The sequence below is a fragment of the Pan paniscus genome, chromosome 17 (assembly GCF_029289425.2).
Source record: "Pan paniscus chromosome 17, NHGRI_mPanPan1-v2.0_pri, whole genome shotgun sequence".
NCBI lineage: Eukaryota > Metazoa > Chordata > Mammalia > Primates > Hominidae > Pan > Pan paniscus.
In genome coordinates this window covers 23504199-23530070 of record NC_073266.2, presented here as the reverse complement: position 1 = coordinate 23530070, position 25872 = coordinate 23504199, and the positions used below count along the sequence as shown (strand labels likewise).

Sequence of the window (25872 nt, the reverse complement as noted above, 5' to 3'; positions counted from 1 at the left end):
ATTAATGACTGGAAAAAACGGTAACTCATTGTTTACTGATTTTCATTTTTCTGATTAACGGGCAAGGCTGAATATTCTAGTAAAAGTATAAAATTTGTTCATTATGAAAGCCCAAATTAGGATTAGTTTGACAGCATATAGTTATCTCCTATTAAATGTTGCCATAGGCTTACCTGTGATACTCTTCATTCTCAGTGTCAGGAAATTGCTGATTTTCAGGTTTTCTGCTCTTCCTTTGTGGAAGTAATCCATCATCACCATTGCCAGCACTGGCACCATTAGTCAGGTTTTCTGGTAATCCCACAGGATTACTTCCATGCTTCTTTATTTCTTCTTCAACCTTGAGTGGAAGTTTGATATTAAGGATGGTTATCACTTTATTGAATAAAAATAACCTTTTTAATTGATTTTATCAATTTACTCAGTTTGCCATTATTTTAGTCATTAAAAATATCTCACACTTAAATTTGATCATATATACAGAACTATTACCGTATAATTTTAAGATGTAATTATCATGTCATTAGTATATCATTGAAATTTTTGTAAAGTTTGCTTGATTGCTGTTTGACTGAATAAAACAGAATTTTCCAAAATTCAAAAAGGGCCCTCCTTCATTTTGTGCTTTTATTCCCAAAAACTCTTCAAAATCTTATATATGAATTTACCCCATTTGACTCATGGGAACACAAAAATAAAACGACATAGACACAAAATGTGTCTTCTGTCTTTACCACCTAGATTTTACATTAAACACTCAGATGTAGAGGATGAGACACTGGGGGGCTTCAGGAATAGAAAGGAAGATGGCCCTTTTCTGCACTAAGATATTCTCCTCCCCCGCTGCCTTTGATCGTTCTTTTTTCATTTGGTTCCTGGATATCAAAAACATGATGGTGCTCACTGAAACATGAAAACCAAAGTCTGCCACAACACAAGGAGCAGAGTGAAACTGCTGAGGTGCAAGCGTGGAATTCCAGAAAATTAGATGCTCCCCAAATTTCACATTCAATAACTATACAATTTTCCAGCTGGAAATTAGAAAGAATAAGTAATTATCTTATTTAGCCACATTATCTAGTGATAATCAGACTAAAACCAAGAAAGATAAAATGATTGGTCCAAATCTCCTGAAGTGGCATTATCTAGCATTTTATGGCACCATTCAGGATTGTTCCATAATAATGAAAGAATCTCTCTAGGGTTTGTATCTCTTGAAAACTCAATGTACAGAATTCTTTCTGAGTTAAATATTAAATTTTTCACTGGTGATTTATGCTACTTACATGATAGGATCATGTATGCCTACACTTACTACACTTTGTTAAACAGCATAACATAAAAATCTAATTCCACAGAAACATTTGAACATAAAGGTATACCTCTCTATCACAGTCCTTATTTATTTCTGGTTCTTGAGACATTTTCTGCAGATGCAAAAATAGAAGGTTAATTTGCTTGTTGTATTTCCGTGTATGTCTCCTCTTTTGGAATGCATGTTAAAATAATTTTATTCTTAAGTAATCAAGTATGGACATGAAAAATTAGAAAATAAAATAAAATTTAACTGTTAAAATAATTAAATAAATAAATAATTAAAATTAAGAATTAACTTTTTAATCTATGTTTAGCTACTGCCACATCATTGGCTTCTGACTAACATGTGAAAAATAATTCACCTTAGACAAAGGGAGAATAAAAACATGAACCAGCAAACTTAACTTTGTTACCATTTGTTTGGACTAAACTTAATTTGTTATGTGTTAAATCTACCAAAAATGAATTAGCAGATGATTTGTAGTGTTCCAAGGGCTTCCTCACTTGAAAAGAGTATATCTCATGAAACCCTAACTAGTGAGCCCCTATAGTGCACTGAAGTGCTTTTTTAAAAGATTCCTAATTGGATTGTAGGCACGCTTTAAATTATTAGGAGCGGAAATCAACACCAAACAGGAAGAAATGCAAATTCTTAAATTTTAATTGAAATTATATGCTGTAATATGATAGTGTTATGTATCTAGATGATCTGCTTAAGTCCAGTTCTAATATATTCTAAGGTGTACTAATTACAGTGGATAAAAATTTTTTAATAATCTGTACTGATTTTCTGCAACTAAAATAAGGTAGAAGGTTATTGTGTTTGTGCACTAACACCAAATGTCCCATTCTGCAAGATATGATTCTTGTAATAGGCAGTTGGGTTGCTTTTATGACCTGGTTCCCTCCCTGAACAGAAATGCTGAGGTCAGTGAGAGACCACAAGGCAGAATATGTCTTTAACCTTGGTTTCAGTGACTGACAATATAAAACTGCAGATTTTCAATCACTGGCCGTGATTATTCTTTAACCATGAATCCAGCTCAGGGACCTTCAGTGTTACATTGTTCACAGTTCTATTGCTTAATAATATAATCCAATAATTGATGTTACTTTCTTTATCATGTTAGGGTGTTGTAAAAAAAAAGAACAAACAAAGGTCTGGAATATGTTTTTGCCTCTATTCCAAAAGGAAAGATTAGCTATAAGCTAATCAAAAAGGCAGATAAGAATATTTTAAATAAGAATACTGTAAAATAAGAGTATTTTAAATTTTGTAGTGGTTATGTTTTTAAGCTAAATATCAAATGTTAAATTAGAATTTATTGATTCTTCTGTTAATGAGATTGCTGAATTTATTAAAATAAATTTTAAGAATATATTAAAAAATTCTTAAAAAAAGAATCTATTGATTCTTAAAACCTAGTCTGAAAGGTAATTTCCCTTGGACTATCTAATATTATTAAAGCAAAGAAAACAACATTAAATCAAAAATTTAAATTTAAAATTTTCCATGCCTCTGGCTGGCTATTTTCACTGACTTTAAGCCTTTGTGACTCTTCCTCTGATGTCAGCTTTAAGTCTTGTTCTGTTGAGAAATCCATATATTCAGTTAAGATGAACCACTTAGAACAGTTAAAAACTATTGCCTTTATAAAAATAGATTGAAGACAACATTTTATTTTATTTCATAAATTGAGTGTTTAGTCTTTCATGAAATAGTTACTTAGGAAATAATTCTCCAAAACTTCAACAAACCACTTGGGGAGACACCTGATGTGATTCACTCACAAATTCATCCACCCCACATAAATGAACAAAACCACCAGAAACACAACTTTAAAATACAGTAGAAACATATAAGGTAACTCAGTATGTTGTTCACTTCCTAATAGTGAAGCAGTAAATGTAAAGAAAAGAAAATTTAGTTTTAAAGAGAAACAAGTTTTCCTGCACTTAGCTACTCTGACTCTAAGGACAGTATCAGGCAGGGCCCAGGAAAGGTTGTGGTGACCCTGTCTGAGAAGCCAGAGCCCACAGGTATGGGCTCCAGACATCCCAGAGAAAAGTTAAGAAAACAAATTCCTTTACCATCTCCCCTCCCCCTCAGCATTTATTCATAGCTATTTTTACAAATGCATATATTTTGCAAATTCTTGTTTTCCTTCAATGCAGCTGCAAGGTCACAAGCTATGCAGTGGTTGCAAAACTGTCACTATACAATTAACTGCCTTTGTTCTGCTTCTGTAAGTTTGCCTATATAAGCCAAGCCCTGTCTTTGTTCAGGGCTCAGGTTTTTGACGCAAATCCGCTGAGCTGGTGTGCACCTAAATAAAATCCTCTTGTTTGACCCACTGGGTCTCTCCTGCCTCCTGTTTTCTGCAAAAATAGTAACTTACAAATGATTTCCAAAATTACTACTGACACCTTTGTTAGTGTACAATGTCTTCTTAACATCTAAAATGTTTCCATCCACTATTATGACAAATTTATATTCATTTTTCTTTTTTTTTTTTGTTTTTTTGTTTGAGCCAGGGTCTTGCTCTGTCACCAGGCTGGAGTGCGGTGGCACAATCTCAGCTCACTGCAACCTCTGACTCCCTGGTTCAAATGATTCTCCTGTCTCATTCTCCTGAGAAGCTGGGATTACAGGCACACACCATCATGCCCAGCTAATTTTTGTATTTTTAGTAGAGATGGGGTTTCACCATTGGCCAGGATGGTCCTGATCTTTTGACCTTGTGATCCACCTGCTCCAGCCTCCCAAAATGCCGCAATTACAAGCGTGAGCCACCACACCCAGCCTTATTTTCATCTTTTAAAACAATGCTATGGGAAGTCTTCCTTGATTCTGCAGATCTTTCCCCAGATAAACAGGTAACTCCTTCCTTGAGGTTGCCTTAGGACCTCACTGATTTTTCTACTGTACCTTTACCACCTGAACTGTACATTATTCCTCCACAGGTCTGTCTTCTCTACTCCAAGACTGCAGAGGACAGTCTTGCACATCATCTTTGTAAAAACAGTCTTTATTTTACTCAGAAATTTCTTATTGAGTCCTGCTACATACATGCTAGGTGTTAGGGTTTAAAAAGAATGAAAATAAAGCCTGTCAGGGATGGCTTTTCTAGAACACCTGCCCAAGCAGAGACTTAAATATTGAGGCTAGCTAGATTAAAAGTGGTAGAGGGCAAGAAAGGGTGACAGCATGCCACACAGCAGCAAGAGCAGGAGTGAGGCCTGAAAGAGTGAAAGTATTTGCCTGCAATAGAAGGAGGAGTGAGTAGGGCATTAAGAGCCACTCAGTAATGCCAGAGAAAGGGCACACAGGGAAAAGGGCTAAAGATGTAGAGTAGGGCAGAAGTCAGATTATGAAAGCCTTATGCGTACTTTTAAGATGCTTAGACATTAACGTTCAAGAGTGGTCCCTGGTCCTATCTGTATTTAGATGTAGATCATTTTAATGCCAAAACCAATATTCCTAGTGAGCCATTATTCATTAAGACAAGGTGACAGCTAGCTCATGTGGACACAGCTGAGATGATACTATGTAGCAAATTCTCAATAATTCTAATGAACGCTTGGAAAGTCAATTCTATAATAAGTCATGGAAATTATAGGCCGGGCACGGTGGCTCACGCCTGTAATCCCAGCACTTTGGGAGGCCGAGGCGGGCAGATCACGAGGTCAGGAGATCGAGACCATCCTGGCTAACACGGTGAAACCCCGTCTCTACTAAAAAAATACAAAAAATTAGCCGGGCGTGGTAGCGGGTGCCTGTAGTCCCAGCTACTCGGGAGGCTGAGGCAGGAGAATGGCGTGAACCCGGGAGGCAGAGCTTGCAGTGAGCCGAGATCACGCCACTGCACTCCAGCCTGGGCGACAGAGCGAGACTCTGTCTCAAAAAAAAAAAAAAAAAAAAAGAAATTATAATAAATCACTTAATATTTGGGAAGGTGCTTTATAAAGTTATAGTGTATATGAATATAACTAATAGTTGTGAATTCAGAGCTGTGACAATAAAGCAAAAAAATCACACTGTGTTTGAGTCAGCAATCTTTAGATTTCTATCTAGTCTTCCTACCCAGTCCATAAATTCTAAGTATAATCCTAGTACTCGCTCTCAAGTTTAAGTTAAATGCTAGCCTATACAAAAAACACTCTTTCTCTTACTTCTTTTTTGTTAGTTATATGTTGCTTTATTTAAAGGAAGAACACAAAAATACCCTGCTAAAGGGATTCTGTTTGGCTGCAGGCTGCAAGAGGGGAAAAACACAAAGCACATTTTGCAGAAAATGATTTTTTAGAAGTCAGACCTATGACATGAAGTCAAGCAGGGCACTCTAGGACTGACTTTGCTGTGCTTCCTTAATATGCTCCTTGCTCTCTTTCTTTTCTGGAAGCTGTGACTCACACAGGTCATGGAGAAAATTTCCTACTCCTTCCTCACGTCCAGGTTAAATACTAGTGTACAACGTGGAAACCTGTAAATTATCTGACATTTCTCTCTGTCCCCCAAAACTTTCTCATTCAATTATCACTAAATCATATTGACTACACCTCTCTTCTTCCTCTGCTTTATATTACCACTGCCACTGAGAACATAAACATTTACAAAATGGCTTTTATTACAAACAACCCTTCCAACTATTAATGTTATTTCTTACATGAAAAAAATTAAGCAAAACAAATGAAAAAAGCATAACACCAAAAAAAGGCCAACACATTAAAATGAGTAACTGAGATTCCAAACTTTATTTCGCCACGGGCAAGTGAAAACCTTAGAATACATTGATACTAATCCAAGGATGTGTGACATGGAAACTATAGCTGACTACTGCAAAAGCTTCCTTTGTCTCCTGGTTTCTTTACATGGTTATCTTCCATCAGTCCCAGCAAACTATAGGCCACAGGCCAAATCCAATCTGCCTTTTGGCTTTGTAAATAAAGTTTTATAGGAGCTCAGTCATGCCTGTTTGCTTACATATAATCATGGTGGCTTTCACACTACAACAACAGACAACAGCCTGGTTAAGTAGATATGACAGAGACCACATAGTCTAAAATATTTCCCACCTGGTCCTTTACAGAAAAAGCTTGCTAACCCATTTTACACCATAAGCAGAATATGCCTTAATATTCAAATTTAATCTTGTAACTCCCCTGCTCAAATTTCTCCAATGAGCCCCTGCAGCACACATTGTTGGCTCCTATCAATAGCCATTCCTTATTCTTTCTTGCAGAAGAAACACAAGTCTATTGGGATATTTATTATCCCAATCCCCCTCCTCAGCCTCAGAAAGAGAAATGTTTATTCTAAGCTAATCATGTATTTGCCATCCCATTGCCTGGTTTGGGAATGAGCATGTGGTGTGACCCAGCCAATGAAATGTTACAGGAAGCCCCTTGCATGCTTCTAAGTTTTCTCCCTGTTTAAAAGACACATGTGAAGAAAAGCAGTCCTTGAAATGTTGTGTTGTGAGAACAAGATGTTTGGAGCTGCTGCGGATTAGCCAACCATGAAAGGAGACATGAAGAAAACACTGCCAACAGCACAGCTGAAAGAGGGACAAATGGGATCCTAGGATATCACTGAACAACCAAAACAACTCTGGTTCCTACTGTTTTAGCCACTGCTCATCTAGTATTTACAGTCCAAAGCATTCTACCTGGTAAATTTCCCATGGCCCACAGGGTAAGACCTACTCATTTCTATAGTATTAAAAAAGTCTATCATAAACTTGCCTTAGCTAAGTATTCACCTCATTCCCAACCTCTGGTGTCTCACACTTTTGGTACTAGCAAAAGTGAACTGCTCAGAAACCCTGCAAAGTTCACTCAGCATCTTGTCTTTTGCACTTGTTGCTCTTGCTGCCAAACAGGCAATCTCATTAGATGTTCTTCTGGCAAACACACAAACTTGTTGCATGTTCCTTCTGCCAAAAATTATTCTTCTGCTTCTTTACCTAGAAAAATTCTTCTCACTCTGCACGCTTACTTTGAATCATACCTACTTTTTTTCAAAACTTTCAGTCCTCATCACGTATGTCTGGCACATAATACATAATAAATCATAATTATAAGCTTCCAGTTGGCATCTAGCACACAGTAAGCACTGAATAAAGTAGTAAAAAAAATGACAATAATAACAAGCTCCTGTCTGTATTTTTAATTGTGTGTGTTCTGTAGCATTAGAAAAATGATTAGTATCTAAAAGACATTTGATAGTTATTTGTTAAGTGGACAAGTGAAAACATAGAAATGTTTTCTTTGTAAATTCTGTTGAAAAAGCACAGAAATGAAATAGAGACACCTCTATTATGAGCACCTTAAAGATCAAAACTACATCTATTCCATCTTTGTCTTCTGCAACTTATAAAACCTAACTTACAGAAGCTTTTTGATAAATAGATGGCTAAATTAAAGGTGTCCTCATCCAGTTTGGATTATACAATGTATTAGGTGTCCACAACCAGGTAGCATACTAGTATTTTTGTTAATGTCTTCACATTTTTCTACTTTTATTATAATCTGCTGAGCCTAGAGTTGGGCAATTTGTATATTTATTATGACAATCTTTTGGTAAATGGTAGCAGAGCATCTTGTTCTAACAAAATTACTGTTATCAAGACAATTGACCAGCAGGTAGAGAACACATCTTGTTCCAACAAAGTAAATGTATCTCTTTCCAACTTCAAATGAGGAGGAATGAAGTCAGTAAGAGTGAGACCTTGTTGGGACAAGGATATGCAACATGACTTGTGCTTTGGCGTTCTTTTGTGATCAAAAATTCCTTACTTTTATTTTTTTATCTACGGTAGGACCACCCAGAGCAGGGGTCCACAACTCCCAGGTCACAGACTGGTACCAGTCCATGGACTATTATGAACCACACCACACAGGAGGAGGTGAGCAGCAGGCAAACCAGGGAAGCTTCAACTGTACTTACAGCCACACCCCATGGCTCATATTACCGCCTGAACTCTGCCTCCAGTCAGATCAGTGATAGCACTAGATACTCATTGGAGCATGAACCCTATTGTGAACTGCTCATCTGAGGGATCTAGGTTGTGTGCTTCATATGAGAATCTAATGCCTGATGATCTGTCACTGTCTCACTTTGCCCCCAGATGAGACCACCTAGTTGCAGAAAAATAAGCTCAGAGTTTCCACGGATTCTACATTATGGTAAGTTGTATGATTATTTCATTATATATTACAATGTAATAATAATATAAAGTAGCACAATAAATGAAACATGGCTGAATAATCCTGAAACCATCCCCACCTTCCCCCAGCCCATGGAAAGACTGTCTTCCACAAAACCGGTCCCTGCTGCCAAAAACATTGTGGACAACTGACCTAAAGTAATTCATTATCACAAGTCTTACCTGGATTGTTGTTTTCAGAAGAGATTTTTAGCATCTGTTTTTCTTTATAGTCAGAAAGTAATTCACAAATTCTATGTATAAAAATGTAAGAAACCAAATTACTATTTTAATACTGATATAAAAAATACTTACCAAATGTAAAATTCTTAGAGTATTTCAAACAATATCATAATATCAGAATTTAACAGTATTATCCCATACAGTTATGAGTACATTCTACAAACTTTTCTTTAAGCTTCTAATTAAAGAATAAAAAAATTAGGTGAAATGCTCATAAATCAAGGGCACTGTGACCCAGTAAATCAGCATGCATTAGCATGACATAATAGAAAGTGTCCCAACTCTGCATAAGTCCTAGCTCCATAATGAACAGCTATTTGTTCTTGGACAACTTTCTTCTCTTAGGCTCAATATCTTCTTCTACAAAGTGAGGACTTTGCTGCCTTATTTCACTAGGTTGTTATAAAGATTTAACAAGGTAACATTTTTTAAATGCTCAGAGAAATAGTAAAGCAATGGAATAATCTGTTCCTAAACTTTATGACTAAAATTATCTTGGAATCCCAGATAAAACCCCATGTGTATTTTGTTCATAGGTTCTAATATGCAAATGCTGTAGTTTTTAGAAAATGTTATTAAGTCCTAATTTTGCTTCTTAGTTGTCCTACTCCTTATGGCTCATAATTCAGGGCATCTCAACTGTGTCATAGTTTGTAACTAAATTTTTTCATAAATCTCTCATTAAAGTAGATAATGTGATTGTCCACTATTACGGAGTTGACCAATTTGTTGTGCTAAGGGCAGAAAAACCAATGGATGTTAAGACCTGGCTTGGAGCAATGATCCTTCTCTACAGACTCAAACTCTGAGCCAGCAGATGTTTGTTAGGATAATGTTTTATATTGATGTTCAATTCCAGCTGACATGGGAGACCAAAACTCTACTTTTATTTTTTTTCCGTTTTCATGAAGAAGCTGCAAATTGACATTCTCTAATTTTTGACGTACATAGTTATAACATATTTTGCACCGAACACATTATTCAGCTCTAAATCATCTCACAGACCATCTTCCATGACTATTTTTGCAGCACAAATCACATTTTGATATTTTGGTGGCACCCATTTTGCTTTGATTCACACTGTTTCCTTAGAGCTAGTCAGCAAATAGTGAAACGATCTTCCAGTGACTGCACAAAATATGGAATGCTTCAAAGAGTTGTGCTGCCTCCTTATGCAGAAGCCATGCTAACTTTCTCTGTATTGTTCCAATTTTAGGATATGTGCCGCCAAAGCAGGCACAAAGCCCTACCTTTACACATGATTTGTGATGAGTCATGGACAAGGCTTGGCTCTTGTCCATGACTCATCACTACTTACTTAACCTACTTGAGATTCTGAGAATTCTCTTCAATGGCTTCCTGTGAGGTACAATTTGAAAATATTTTAAAATCTTGAGCTAGAGATGGAAGTAGCTTGGACGATTTTTCATTATCATGTAAATCAGATCACTCAAGGGGCCAACCACAGCTGGGAGCCACTGCTTGGGGAAGGCTCATATGGGACTTTCTACTGCCTAAGGTTCTACACAAGATATAAAGGTGCCTCACAGTGTAGATCTGGTAGCAAAGAAGAAGAAACAAACACTGATCTCTTTCTGTCACATTATTTGAACCACTCTGACCCTTTATAACAAGCCCACCTAATAGCTGCTAGAGAAAAGACCAACAACGGCCTGAAAGGATCTCTTACCATGAAGGTCTCAGCTAATTCTTGGCTAAGATGTGGGTTCCACAATAGGTTCTGAATACAGGAGGAAGGGTCAATTTGCTCACTTTGTGTGCGGATAAAGTCAGGATGCCCAGCGGCCAGAGCAGGGTGCTGGTGCTTTGGGAACAATGGCTGAGCATATAAGCATAGGTAAGGGAACTAAAAAATGTTGTAACTTCAAAGTCACTGTATGAATCCCCATGAAGACTTGAGGGATTTGAATCAGTAAGGGCATCTTGGTGTCAAAGGTCAACAATTACCAGTCAGCAGAACCAGTTTGAGTGGCAACAATGCAGCAACAGAAACAATGGAAACAACAGAATGATTGGAATGTCCTTTTTTTTCTCCTCCTTCTGACTTGATAAAAGGGACTGTCTTCCTTGGATTTAGTGAACCCCTTTGGTTCTTGAAAAATTCAAGGAGTATGTAGGAGATAGTCCCCAGAAGACAGTACAAGGCTTTCTGCTAAACTGGACATTTCAAGACCCAAATAACTAATCAGAAAAATCAAAGATGTGATACTCTTTTTTATCCCATGCATAGGTGTTATACTTGGATGAAATGAACAATATTGGGATCTCTAAGGATAAAGGTCTTAAAAGTCCTGAGGTAAAGAATCCTGCACCCATTGGTACTTCTAACTTGTCTTGCTTTTTGTCTGATTTCTGGCTGATGCAGGGGACTAACTCACTGCCACTCTAAAACTACCTGAACCAAACTATGACATCTCACCTGATATGTAAGATGCAATTGTTATAATTATTTTAAACCTCAATTTAGCATTAACTAGCCTTTTCATGTAAACACTTACACATGATGATGACTAGAAACAGCATACTCTCTGGCCGTCTGTCCAGATAGATCTTGAGAAGATACATCAACATTTTGCTCAAGTAGAAGATTGACTATACTTGCTGATCCACAACATACAGCAAGTATGAGGGCAGTTCTAAAATTACAGAGATAATTTCTCCTTTAGGAACTGTAATAAAGTTATTTTAAAAGCTAATTTGATATACTTTACCAATTTAACATCTTGCCTGTCCATGCAGAATCAAACATTTACATGCGCTAAAAGACATAAGCATCTTGGGTGCTCAAGAGTTCATCTTTGTAAAATACCACCAAGGTTAAAAGGAAGGGACAAAAAGGAAACCTCTTATCTCAGTGGGGTATTGCATAGCAGAATCTACTAATTTAAAGTCCTTTGATGGGCAAGAAACAATGTTAGGGCCACTTATCTGAAGTGGACAAAGATTTAAGTGAAGATTTTGTCACAGCTTCCCTAGACTGATATGCTGTAATAGAAAATTAGCTAGGGGCTAAGATAAATAAGAGCTCTCTGCATGCTGAAAGCAGTAATATTAATAATAATGGTAAGAATAGTAGTCACAGGAGTTTCAGTTAATGATGCCAATAAGCATGTGCTATGCACTGAATTAAATGCCACATATATCTTTCTTGCTTATGCACAGCCAACTTTGAAGGATATATTCTCCTACTTTTCACATATGACAACATATTGGGTGGTAAATAACGTTCCCAATGTCACACACGTAGCAAGTAAGAAAGTTAGGAATTAAACCCAGTCTTGTGTGAATCCAAAGCCTAGCTCTTTTCTCTTTATCACCCACCTACAGCTTGCCTTCATTAAAGGAAAAGTGTATCCACTTAAAACTATCTTCACTCCCTCTCTCCATACCAACTAAAAATAAAAACATCAAAATACACTGGAAATAAAAAAGGAAAAAAGCTGTTGAACCCACAGTATGTGGGAATAGCAATTAATTGTCATGTAGGGATAAGCTAATATTAACATTCTTCAAAGAAAGCAACTTAAAGCAGAGTCATTGAAAAGATAAAAGGATTTTCAACTCCTATTTATGTTTAATACAGCATATTTAGTGGAAAAGCATATAAGATATAGAGGTTAAAACCTACTAGAAAGGGTTAAGAAGTTCAATACTGAGTCATAAAGTAAACTGAAAGTTAAAGTTCAAACTTCATAAAATTAATATGAAATCCCTTTAGCTAACATAAGATCATGTAACCAAAAACATCATACAACAAGTAACATCAGTCAATATAATAAGAGAAGATGAATCCTACTAAAACAATTCTTTATGTTGCCCAGTCCAAATAATTGCTTTTCTACTTAACTGATTTGTGTTGATACTGATCACTATGTCCCAATAAGTATAATTTAATCTTATTAATTTATTATTTATGACATGAGTGACTGCTATCAATCTAGAACAACACACAGATTAAAAGAAATAACCATACCTTCCATATCTATCAAGTGCATTTAAATTAGCTTTTTTCTTGATTAAAAATTTCACCACTTGCTGTTTTTGTTCATGTACGCCAAGCAAAAGTGGTGTGAGGCCACACTGTAAAACAATATAAAACAAAAACAATATTTAATTCAAAAAATTATGTATTTCTCAACTGAACTGGAAGCTTATGGACTTACACTCACAGAAAGTAAATAAAATTTGGTCGCTTCCTTCTCACTGTTCTGTACTTTCCCACATGCCACTCCTTCCCTTGGAAACATCCCTTCTCTGCCTCACCACATTAAATCTGATCATCTCAAAAACTCACTTTAAACATTTACTGTTTCCAAGACTCTTTGTTTCTAAATGAGCATTTGGCATGGCACTTTTGGATGATTTTTTTTTTCATTTAAACAAAAAGCTTCTTGAGGGCAGGGGCTGTATCTTTTATCTCTATATTATCCAACCCTAAGACAAAATTGTTGTGTATAAAGCAAGAATTTGAATGTAAAATATTTCTTTAGTTTCACATGTTTTACCAAAGTTCAAGCTCCAACGTGCAATAAATATTGCTATTAATACTCACACTGCCCATTTCAAGAATTTTTCCAACATTTATTCATTTAAAATCTATTTGTATTTAATTTTTCCAGATTGTTAACTAGATAGATAATCAGTTCATAGGATTACTGAAACTAAGAGATTTCCTATCTGTATTCTTAATAACTCCATGGTTTTTAGTGTTTAAACCTGCCATCCTGATTAAGCCAAAGCTCTACAAACTTAAGAGACATACTGGATAGCCCATAATACAGCTTCAATTGACAAAAAAGGTTTAGAATTTGCTACAATTCTGAGAAAACTCTGCTCTTAAAAATGACTTACTGACCTAAGCACTTGAATGATTGAACAAAGGGACACAAAGTCCTGAGAGAGCCATCCTCTACTTATTGGAAGACTACTCACTGCAAATTTCTAAAGACCTTCTGAATGGCAGTGAATAACTGATGGTAGAAAGGAAAAGGTATTATTCTGTAAGCTGATAGATAGTGCCAATAATATTCATTTTAATGTCCCAATGACAGAGATAAGTCAGACTAGCCCAGGAATGGTGGCTCACAGCTGTAATCTTAGCATTTTGGGAGCCTGAGGTGGGTGATACACTTGAGCCCAGGAGTTCAAGATCAGCCTGAGAAACATGGCAAAAACCTCATCTCTACTAAAAAAAAAATACAAAAACAGATTGGAGGACCACCAGAGCTTAGGGACGTCAAGGCTGTGGTGATCTGTGACCGCACCACTGCACTCCAGCCTGGGGAACAGAGTGAGACCCCATCTCAAAAACAAACAAACAAAAATTTAGATTAATGTTATTGGAAAGGAAAGATTTAAAGGAATTAGCACATATCCAACTCCAACTCTTCTAGAAATATCTGAAGTTTCTGAGATATAAGAATTTACATATTACACTTATGTATTCAGTGGTTAAGCAGGAGTGTATCCGGATTTTGAGAAATTTGTTGTTGTTGTTGTTGTTGTTATTAGAGACAGGGTCTCATTATGTTGACCAGGCTAGACTAGAACTCCTAAGCTCAAGCAATCCTCCCACCTCAGCCTCCCTAGCAGCTGGGACTACAGCCATGCACCACCATGCCTGGCTTCAAGGAAACCTTTTTAAACGTACATATCCAGGCTTTATTAGACTTACTCTATCAAAATCTTCAGGGGAAAACCTAGACTTGAAGATTATTTAAAAATTTTCCTGAGGTAACTGGAATGCACAACTCTAGCTGGAAGCTAGTGCAATAGACAATTATTTCAGTCTCATCTCTCATCCACATAAACAATTCCCTTTATCATTTGAGGATTTGGCCAAAAAGAGGAAAGAGTAGGAGAGAGACTCATTTGCTGAAAACACCACAAGATTTTCCCCGGTAAGAGTAGAACAAGGTCTAAGGTCTAGTAAACTCAAAATCCAACCTGATCTTTTTACTTATAAGCCCCTTATCTCCCACCTTCCCATCGAGACATTCTAGAATTGAAAGCAGAGTTGAGATTCTAATTGGCCATTTCTACCAGAATAGGATACTAAGTTGGTTAATTACTTGTTATTCCTTCTACTCAAGGGTTTCCCACTACATTACCACATATTCACTGCCAATCTCAGAGGCCTCCTAAAATTGATCTCTAGGCAGTTTACAACCCACTAACTCCCTCTCCCAAACTGAAAACTGTCATTCTCTAAAATGGAAAAGAACCCTGTCTCACCATATAAAGGAAACAAATGAATGAACAACAATAACAACACACACACACACACACACACACACACACACACACACACACACAAAAAAAAAAACCTCTTCATGGTCTTTTCCCCCATTACCTAATTTCCAAGTTGGCCTTGATATTTCTGATTGCTGCATTTTTCCCTTTCCACTTCTGCCTCATGAGCAATCAGAAATATCTTAAGCCTTGCCACTGAGAGATACATCACCTCATATCTATTAGTGTTTTTTTAGGAATTTGCCAAAGTAGCAGGATTACTATTCACTGAAACATGTTTAAGTTTTCTTGGAGTTTTAATGTAAAACCTATTTCCAGGGCAAATTTTGTCATTTTACATTTGTTAGGGAAAAAAAACTTGGCAGGGAAAAATTGAAAAAAAAAAGTATTACCTTTTACAAATTCAGTGTTTTTTTTTTTAAAAAAAAGCATTAACCACAAGTGCACTGAAAAAACTGTACCCTCTAATGCTTCTTTAAAAGTAACAATATTTAAAATAAAGTCTTAGATAATTAAGTCATTTCAAAATATTTTCATTCAGGTTATGCTTGAGCTTCCAAATACGGAAAACTGGCCCTTACACAGGTCAATGTTAACACGAATGCATTTCAGTATTTTGAAGATAAAATTGGTAGATCTATACCTTGTTTTTTGATTCAATATCAGCACCATATAAGAGCAGTGCTTTGGCCATTAATTTATCTTCATTGTAGACAGCATAGTGTAGAGCGGTATTTCCATACTCATCTTGAATATTTTGATCAGCGCCATGTTCCAGCAACATTAACACACATTCATCTTCCTGGCATTGTACGGCCTGTCAGTATTAGACCAAAAACAAATTATAAGTCCTAGGAATTCAAAATAACATTCCACAGCTTTCACCAACTAGTTATATTTAAATGAGAAAACTCATTTTTATGCTATCTATTGAAATCAAACCCATCTCACGCTGATATAGTTGACTACTGCATACCTTTATCAGAGCTGTCCTTTTTTTGTTGTCAAGGACATTAAGTTGACATCGTCTGTCCAGCAGGAGTTGTACTACTTCTGAATTTCCATTGGCAGAGGCCAAATGTAGAGCAGTCCTATGAGAGTGAGAAGACTTCAGGAAATTGTAGTGCACTAGCTAATGCCACATTAATGATTCATGTAGTTGCAAACACTGAATAGCCTATTACTCTGCCTTCAAAACAAACTCAATTTTCCTTTGAAGAAAGCACACTACTTATTACCTCTCATTAGTCACTGTATTAATGAAAGAGCAGCCTATTTGAATAGAAAGAGCATAGCTCTTGGATGACATTCAACTTGGGCTGGAATCCTACTTGAAGCTCTGTCGCTTCCTAGCTGTTGCTTAGCCTTTTTGTGTCTCAATTTCCTCATCAATAAAATGGGAATGAAAATAGTCAGTTTCTCAGAGGAAACCACTGTAATGCTTAAATAAGACTCTACACAAAGTATAGAATAGTTCCTAACACAAATAACAGCTCAAAAATTGTAAGATATTATAATTTTTACTAATACCACTAAAGACAACATTTGAATTAAGTGAAACGATACAATTATACCTACACTTTCAGGTACATTTTAAAGATTACAGGTAGCGTTGTACTGTATTTTATTGAGTCTAAGATGATCATTGTCTCCATGTTTTAACATTTCTTACACTGAAATACCACTTATAATTCATGATTTACTATAATTATAATTGGCAGCATTTAAATAATTTTCTTAGTGAGACATAAAATAATGGGGCATCATACAATCCCTGGTGCCTTACATTAAGTAGAATATGTTATAATATAACAGGTCTGGGGCAGTTCCAGTCAGATGACTAGCATTTAGATAAATTTTAGTTCTTAAAAGAACTATGGAATAAGAGGGCTGAGGTGAAAACAAAAACAATTTTCTAAAATAATCTATTTCTTACTTTGGTTTTCAAAAACTTTAAGCCAAAGAAAATTTGAAATTCAAATGAATAGCATGGGCTCATTTTTTTCAATACTTAGATTTATACAATGTATGTACATCAGATATTTCCAATCATTCATATTAGGATTTAAGACTGTTATAAATTTTCTCTTTTTAAAATGGATTTAGGAAACTATTTGTGGAGCTTTTTTCAACTTTTACATTCGGGGATACAGGTGCAGGATGTGCAGGTTGGTTAACATAGGTAAACGTGTTCCAAGGGGGTTGGTTGTACAGATTATTTCATTACCCAGGTGTTAAGCCTAGTACCCATTAGTTCTATTTCCTGCTTCTTTCCTTCCTCCCACCCTCCACCCTCTGATAGGCCCCAGTGTGTGTTGCTTCCCTCTAGGTGTCTGTGTGTTCTCCTCATTTAGCTCCCACCTATAAGTGAGACCATGCAGTATTTGGTTTTCTCTTCCTATGTTAGTTTGCTAAGGATAATGGCCTTCAACACCATCTATGTCCCTGCAAAGGACAGGCTCTTGTTCTTTCTTTTATGGCTACATAGTATTCCATGCTGTTTATGTACCACATTTAAGTTCTTAAAACAGCTAAAACAGCCTTTACCCAAGTCTTATAAATTTTCAAAACGGCAGTTAAGGGTTATCTTTTACTATTTTCCACCTTCAGAAGTGCTTTTGTTTGAAAGGAGGGAGGAAAAGCTTCAATTGAGATTAAGTCCTAATGCCCCAATTTTGATTCTCTCAGCTTGCTCAGGCGCAGCAGGTAAACATGAAGTTTTCAAAGGTGGAAGGATCCTGAGAGATAGCAGAATATGCCTGCCATATAATAGGTGTCTGGCTTATGTTTGATGACTAAACGGATTGAAAGAATGGATAAACATAGGTTGGAAGTTCAATATTTATAAAAGAAAACTCCTGTTGAGTAGAGCAATACATTTGCGATAGTAATGATCATTTATATTTGCTATTTTAGTTTTCATAAATATATAACTAAACTAATTAATCCATACTATTTACATGTTAATCTATATATAATAAAATATATATACAATAAAATCTACCAGAAGAGGTAAACAGAAGCCCTCTACTTCTGAAGAGGGTAAAAGTTCACAGAAGATAGCCATCCACAGGTATAAAAATAAATAATAGAATGTGAGAAATTATTCGTACCTATGCAAGTAGCATATTCCTTCTCTTCCCAAGAATTATTTCATTACTAATGAAACTTAACGAAAACTTTTCAGATGTTCATTGCAGAAATCACAGATAAGAGAAAGGGAAAAACTTCACTTACAAATCCCCAGAAATAAGTTTGATTATATTTTCCACATATTTCCAGCTAACACAAGAGCAGATTCTGTTTGTGTATATGTATAACAAACTGATTTTTTCTCACTTGATATAGCAAAGTACATCTCTGCATGCCGACATATCTCTGTATCTACTGACACCCTCAATGGTTACATATTATTCCATCCTATGGATGCACTGAAATTTGTTCATAAAATCTTTATATGAGTTCTTCTCAATACATGGCTATTTTAAGCAATACTAAGAAAAACAGCTGTGTCTGTTTCATATAGATGTTTCAGTATAATGGAATAGATGGGTAAAAGGCATACACATTTTAAAAATGTGGTTCTTACCATCAAAGTGTCTACTTGAAAAGTCGCAGCAACTTAAACTTTCAGCAAGTATATAAGTACCACTGTTCTTCACCCTCACAAACTTTGTGGACACAAAACAGTATTTCATTCCTTTATATTTATTTATTTATTTTTATTTATTTATTTTTTTGAGATGGAGTCTCACTCCATCACCCAGGCTGGAGTGTAGTGGTGCAATCTCAGCTCACTGCAACCTCCATCTCCCTGGTTCAAGCAATTCTCCTGCCTCAGCCTCCTGAGTAGCTAGGATTACAGGTGCATGCCACCATGCCCAGCTAATTCTTTGTATTTTTAGTAGAAACGGGTTTCACCATGCTGGCCAGGCTAGTATCAAACTCCTGACCTCGTGATCCACCTGCCTTGGCCTCCCAAAGTGCTGGGATTACAGGCATGAGCCACCATGGCTGGCCTTTCATTCCTCTTCTAACTTAAACAGAAAATAGTCTTTCATTCCTCTTCTAACTTAAATTCCTTCTCTTAGCAGGAATGCTATGTTTTCCTGTGTGCACAGGTCACTGGTAGACATGCAAAAAAGTACCTTGCCCAATTTTAAATTGAGCTTATTTTATTATATCTGCATATATATGCTGGTTTCAGTGGCTCATGACTGTAATCTCAGCACTTTGGGAGGCTGAGGTGGGTGGATCACAAGGACAGGAGTTCAAGACCAGCCTGGCAAAGATGGTGAAATCCCATCTTGATTAAGAACACAAAAAATTAGCCAGGCATGGTGGTGGGTGCCTGTAATCCCAGCTACTTGGTAGGCTGAGGCAGAGAATTACTTGAACCAGGAACCAGAGGTTGTAGTGAGCTGATACTGCACCACTGCACTCCAGCCTGGGCTATGGAGTGAGAGTCTGTCTCAGAAAAATAAATAAATATTTGCACATATAAATAGGCATTTGTGTTTTCTTCTGGTACTTTTCTCCTTTTGTATCTTTAAAATTTTTAATCTATACTCCAGGAACTTATTTTTGTGACATAAAAATCTAGGTAGTTTTCTCCAAACAGCATGCATTTAATTTATGAATAATTCACCTTGTTTTACCAATATGAAACATCACCATTATCAAGTGCTAAATTCTTACATATATTTGGGTATTTCTGGATTTCCTATTCTGTTCTGTTCATTTATGTCTTTTCAGCTGTTAGTAAACAATTTGTGGAAATAACACACGCACATTTTGATATCTGGAAAAGCAAGTCTTTTTCCATTCTGTTACAAAAAATCAATTTATCACAATGATAAAATACATCATGTGCAATTTAAAGACACTAAGACTTTGCTATTTTTATTTGGCTTATGTAAAAGTGATAAACACAGAAAAAGCTCACATCTTAAGAAAAACGAACCCTCCTATTCAAAGATATGAACCATACTTCCCATTTCAGTTTCCTTTTAAGGTTACTCAGTAAAGAACGTATTTACATAGGGTACACATCGATATAAAATCCATATTGGATTTTATTTGAAAAATATTTAGCCCAGAAGTTGATATATTATGGGACTTAGTTCTCAATATACACCTTTCTATAGTGTATAGAACATTGTTTTAAAATGTGTACATTAAAAATAATCTGCTGCATCGACTTAATTTTGCGAGTTAAATCACTTTAAAACCGTCTATTAGTGTTCTATAAGGGAAATTATAATTGGATTGGAAATCAGCTAAAGTTTTGTTTTTGTGTTGCTGTTTATAAAGGGACCTGGGCCCTGACCTCTCTGAGGTTTCCACACCCAGGGTGGTGTGGGGCCTGCGGAGGAAGAGAAAGCCTGGCTCCTCCCTCCCTGTGCCAGGAGGGTATGTCCCCATCATCCCTCCATGTCCCGCCTCCTCCCATCCCAGGCCCGGTTACCTCTTTTGCTTGTCCCTCTTGTTCATGTCAGTGTCCCTGAGCATGACGATGAGATCCTTTCTGGGGACTTTACCCCACCAGGCAGCTCTGTGGAGCTTGTCCAGATCTTCTCGACGGACGTGGTACCTCGGCTCCATGAAGGCGCTGTCGTCATAGTCTCCCCAAGTGCCCACGTTGCTCTTGCCGCTCCCCCTGCAGCAGGGGAAGCAGTGACAGCACCACTTGCCCATCTTGCTCCTGAGTGTCTTCATAAAGTTGTTGTCATGGTCTCCAGAAGTGCCCACATTGCTCGTGCCGCTCCCCCTGCAGCAGGGGAAGCAGTGGTGGCAACACTTGCCCATCTTGCTCCTGAGCGTCTTCATAAAGGAGTCGTCATGGTCTCCAGAAGTGCCCATGTTGCTCTTGCCGCTCCCCCTGCAGCAGGGGAAGCGGGGGTGGCACCACTTGCCCATCTTGCTCCTGAGCTCAAACGGCTTCTTCACAGCAGAGGCAGCGGGCATTGAACAAACCTCAGCCACCATCTGCTTTTAACAGCCAGGGGAGGCCGGTAGTAGCGAACAGATCGCGTCTACCAACCAGTTTCACCAACTAGCAGGAAACCCTGGGTTTCCAATCTGTTTGAAGAGAAAGGTCAATCCCAGCCAAAACTTGCCAACCCCAGCAAGGGAGCCCAGCCCACCCCACCCAGGGAAAACCCACACCCACCCGGGGAAAGCCCACGCCCACCAGGGGGACCCCACGCCCACCCCAGGAAAGGCCAAGCCCCCCCTCCCAAGGAAACACCCAGCCCAGTCAAGGGAATGCCAAACCCAGCAGAGAAAAGGTCAAGCCCAGCAAAGGAATGCGAGGGAGGAAACGCCAATCCAAGCAAGAAACACCAGGCAAAGCGACTAACAGCCAAGCCAAGCTAGGAACGCAAGGCCAAGCGAGGAACGCGAAGCGAAGCGTACCCGTTACAGGTAAGCCAAGCCGTTATGCGCGTGCGGGGCGCGCGTGCGGGGCGCGCGCGCCTCAGACGTTATGCGGCGTGCGCGTGAAGCGTGCGCGTGTCATTGCACGTGGTGCAGGAAGTGGCCGATGTGTGCAATCCGCGTGCGCAAGTCTTGGCGCCACAAATGTCAGTGACAGCCTTGCGTTACTGGCAAAGTTCATGGGAGTTGGCCCAGCTTTCTGGCCACTGAGGAGAAGCCTGTGGTGGGAAAAAGCCTCTTGAAGCAGGACTGGGGCTAGAGCGCCTGGAACTCGAGGATGCTGACAGCCTCCTCTGAAGAAAGCCCCCAAGACACTAGTGGTGGCGCTGTTGCGGGTGGCCGCTGCTGCAGCTTAGAGCTCTGGTTGGCGGAGCTGGATGCAAATGGCCTCAAAATCTCCGACCACAAGACGCCCACGGAGCCCAGGGCCTGCCTGAGGCGCCTTCCACACCTGCTCCTCCTTGGTCCGCACCCAGAACACAGGGCCATCAGCAACGGGGCACTCGGGGCCACAGAATCGGGGCTGGGCTGCTAGCTCCTGCTGTGGTGCCCCCTGCCTGGTGTCCAAACCAGGGCCAACAGCTGTGGGGCTTCTGGCCCGGGGTGCTTCGCTTCACTGGCATGCAGTAGGGTTGAGGTGCAGGCCGCTGTCTCCAGGCCTGCAAGAGGGGGGGCTGGGAGGAGCACCTACCACTGATGGGGAGATGCAGGAAGGCACCCCCACGTGCAGATCCTGGGAACAGGACACTGCCAGCACCAGGGAGCCAGATCAGAGCCTCCCTGGCAGCCTGTGAGCTGGACCCAGGCAGTGGCACCTCGACCCTCCTGCTGGGACCTTCCTGCTGTGCAGGCTTATGCAGCCAGGTTCCAGGCTGCTTCACCCATACTGCAGGTGCTTTAGTGTGGGAGGAAAAATGCATTCTGGCCAGGCACTGTGGCTCACGCCTGTAATCCCAGCACTTTGGGAGGCTGAGGCGGGCGGATCATAAGGTCAGGAGATAAAGACCATCCTGGCTAACACGGTGAAACCTCATCTCTACTAAAAATACAAAATACTAGCGGGCATGGTGGTGGGCGCCTGTAGTCCCAGCTACTGGGGAGGCAGGAGAATGGCGTGAACCCGGGAGGCGGAGCTTGCAGTGAGCCGAGATCGCATCACTGCAACCTGGGCGACAAAGCAAGACTCTGTCAAAAAATGAAAGAGAGACAGAGAGAGACAGAGACAAAGACAGAGACGGAGACAGAGAGACAGACGGAGAGAGAGAAAAATGGATTCTAAGCCTGGGACACCGACCTGCTCTTGCCAACAAAAGCAGAGGGGAAGCCAATTACAAGTGCAAAAAAAAAGTTTTTATTTCAGTGGGATGAATGTCTAGGTGTGCAGTCACTGGAGTAAACGTCACTGGGACATGCTGTGTAATTCTTTGTGTACATTGCTGAGTTCTACTGCTAATGTTAGCCCATTTCATTCATGAAATTGGTAATTTATGACATCCCTTTTTTCTTTATCATTATTAGTTAAGGTTTGTCAATTTTATAGATATTTTCAAAGAACCAGCTTTATTTCTTTGCTTTTCTTTGTTGTTTTCTTTTGGCTGTTTCATTTATTTCTGCTCTTATCCTTATTATATTCTTTCTTATATTTGTTTTGATTTTATTTTGCAACTATTTTCTACTTTCTTGATGTGATAGCTTGAATTTTTATTTGAGAGATTTCTACTTTTCTATTATATATATTTAGTGAAATGCATTTTCCTCTCAGCACTGACGTCAACTGTGTTAAATCAAGTTTGGTATGTTGTATTTTTATTTTTATTCAGTTTAATATATTTAATTGTTTCCCTTGAGACGTTCTCCTTAGAAGTGTGCTTGCTGTTTAGCACTATTCACAATAGCAAAGACATGGAATCAACCTAAATGCCCATCGGTAATAGACTGGCTGAAGAAAATGCAGTACCCATACAACATGGAATACTATGCAGCCATAAAAATGAAGGAGATCATGTCCATTGCAGGGACATGGATGGAACAGGAAGCCATTATCCTCAGGAAACTAATGCAGAAACAGAAAGCCAAACATCTAATGTTCTCACTTATAAGTACGAGCTGAACAATGAGAACACATGGACACAGGGAAGTAAGCAACACACACTGGGGCCTGTGGATGGGGGAGGGAGAGGGAGAGCATTGGGAAAAATCTCTAATGCATGCTGGGCTTAAACCGAGGTGATGGGTTGATAGGTAGGGAAAACCACCATGGCACAAATTTACCTATGTAACAAACCTGCACATCTTTCACACCTACCCCAGAACTTAAAATAAATAAAAATGTAAAAAAAAGAACTAAAAAAGTATGCTGTTTATTTTTCAAGTATTTAAGATTCTGCTGTTATTTTACTTTTTTATTTTTAATTTGATGCCATTTTGGCTGGAGGATACATTCTACAGGATTTCAGTTTTTAAAAAATTCTTAATGTTTGTTAAAATCCAGGATACAGTCCATTTTGGTTTATGTTCTGTGGGTACCTAAATGTTCTGCTGTATTCTGCTGCTAGGGGGTGGAGCCTGTTTTTTTCTTCTTTTTTTTATCTCCAGGTACAATTTGCCCTATGAGACACCTGATATAGTAAGTAGCCCATCAGGTATCCAGCAGTAAAAACTAAATTAGTGGAAGGAAGTCCTGTCCCAACTGGTTTGACATATTGTGGCTGAATTTTTAGGTTTTAGTGAAAATAATAATGATGGCTTGATCTTCAAAGTTTTTTTTTTTTTACCATTTCCCAAATAGCTGGGGATTATCGTAGTGTAACCACTTAAAACTCTGATGAAATGTGGAAAGAATTTCTTTTTCTAATTGATACTTTGTGAGTGCAACTACTTTGCATTGTGCAGAGAGAAAAAAATATATTCCAGGCATTCGCCAAATCAAAAGTGCACGAACAAGTCCCTAAATTTCTTCCTGTCCTCAGATTTCCACCATAAAGTTTCAGACCAAATAAAAAATTGTTTTTTCACTAATTTTCTTTGAGGAAATGTAAGAGAAAAAAAAGAAAGAAACAAGTGTTTTGAGGGGTAGAATTTTGGCAATTATATGAGATTGTAAAATCCGAATGTGGATTAGCTTCAACCCATCAAAGATTCAAGAACAGCTACAGTTCTAAGAATGAGCCAAAAAAAATGGGTATGCATTGAGGGGAGGGAATTAGGAAGGGAATTTATAGCCATTCAGACATTTCCCAACATTAAGCCTTCATGAATTTTGCATTGGAAAGAAATATTTAAAAATTAAGAAACTCAGTATCCAGTCCACCCTGTGATAAATACTGCAATGTGCCCAAGCATTCCAATTTGAGCATGGCTTTGTGCTTTGCCAATCATAACAATGGGAGATAGAAGTAATAAGAGCCTGCATGAAGCACTGTGCTAATGATAATTTTCCCAGTAAGAACAAAAGAGAGGCCATTACTTTTAAACATCATTGAATATAATCAAACACTGGGTAGGCTTGTCTGTATTTAGATTTTATAACTCTACGGTTATAGCTATAAAGTAAAAAAGACATATTATAAAATTTCTGTCATTAAGAAAACTATTTATTATTACAAATGTGAATTTCTCTAGATGGTAAATTCTTTGGAATTAGTTGACTTCATGTAAGTTGATTTGTTCAGTAACACAGAATAGACTTCTTGTAAATAGGAACAAGTGTGCATCTGATCAAGATCCACTATTTTCTTATACGTATATCCCTTTTCTGCCTTCCCTCAGAATACTATCTTTCACAAAACAACACACATCTCTTCCACCAACTTCTCCCCCGAATACTGCATATTCGATCAGTGTCCACAAATGTTAGATACCGAATGTTAAATTACTATTAGGTTCGCACAAATGTAGTTGTGATTAATGGCAAAAATCGCAATTATTTTTGCACCAACCTAATAGTAACATTGAAACACAATATTAGTTATTCAACATCAGAAAGATCTTCCAGAACAGTCATCACCACAGATGGGCCAAACTATTATTTGTAGGGCACTGCAGTAAGTTAGAATTTTATCAAATTCATAAATTAATGGATATTTTGTTAAGGGATATGAACAGCCTATAGTATAAATTTGAGCTATACATTGTTGGGAGAACAAAATAGTAAAACGATATAATAGTAGCAATCACGTGGTGACCTTTCTGTCACACTTACAATTTTCAATGCACTTGTCTACTTATTATTTCATGTGTGGATGGGTTAGCTGAGTGGCGGGGCCATCAGATGTCATATATACAGATGACTCCCTTCTATACACCATTCTGCCATTAGTTGATGTCTATTTTACTTTTGCTTTTCCCTTCCCATTTCACTACTAGTTAAAATCCTAATCTTGAGTTCTAAATC

The 25872-nt window shown here is 38.1% G+C and overlaps 1 protein-coding gene and 1 non-coding gene across 7 annotated transcripts in view; both read right to left on the bottom strand.

The window, feature by feature from the left end:
- Window positions 1–24826, bottom strand: part of POTEC (POTE ankyrin domain family member C) — a 39791-nt gene extending 14965 nt beyond the window's left edge. For 4 of the 6 annotated variants that reach the window (XM_063597157.1, XM_063597158.1, XM_063597159.1 and 1 more), the window contains exons 1-9: window positions 20509–24826; window positions 16018–16132; window positions 15685–15858; window positions 12763–12869; window positions 11288–11425; window positions 8709–8779; window positions 2835–2905; window positions 1383–1427; window positions 174–340 (exon numbers count right to left, since the gene is read on the bottom strand). In XM_063597157.1, coding sequence (XP_063453227.1) covers window positions 174–340; window positions 1383–1427; window positions 2835–2905; window positions 8709–8779; window positions 11288–11425; window positions 12763–12869; window positions 15685–15858; window positions 16018–16132; window positions 20509–21029 — 1409 coding nt within the window. In that variant the 5' untranslated portion in view covers window positions 21030–24826. The remainder of the gene's footprint in view (window positions 1–173; window positions 341–1382; window positions 1428–2834; window positions 2906–8708; window positions 8780–11287; window positions 11426–12762; window positions 12870–15684; window positions 15859–16017; window positions 16133–20508) is intronic. The other 2 variants (XM_063597160.1, XM_063597161.1) reach the window with 1 other exon arrangement.
- LOC129394643 (U6 spliceosomal RNA) lies at window positions 9902–10008 on the bottom strand. The gene has a single exon (XR_008621985.1). It is a non-coding gene; the product is annotated as a U6 spliceosomal RNA (small nuclear RNA).
- Window positions 24827–25872: the final 1046 nt, after the last annotated feature.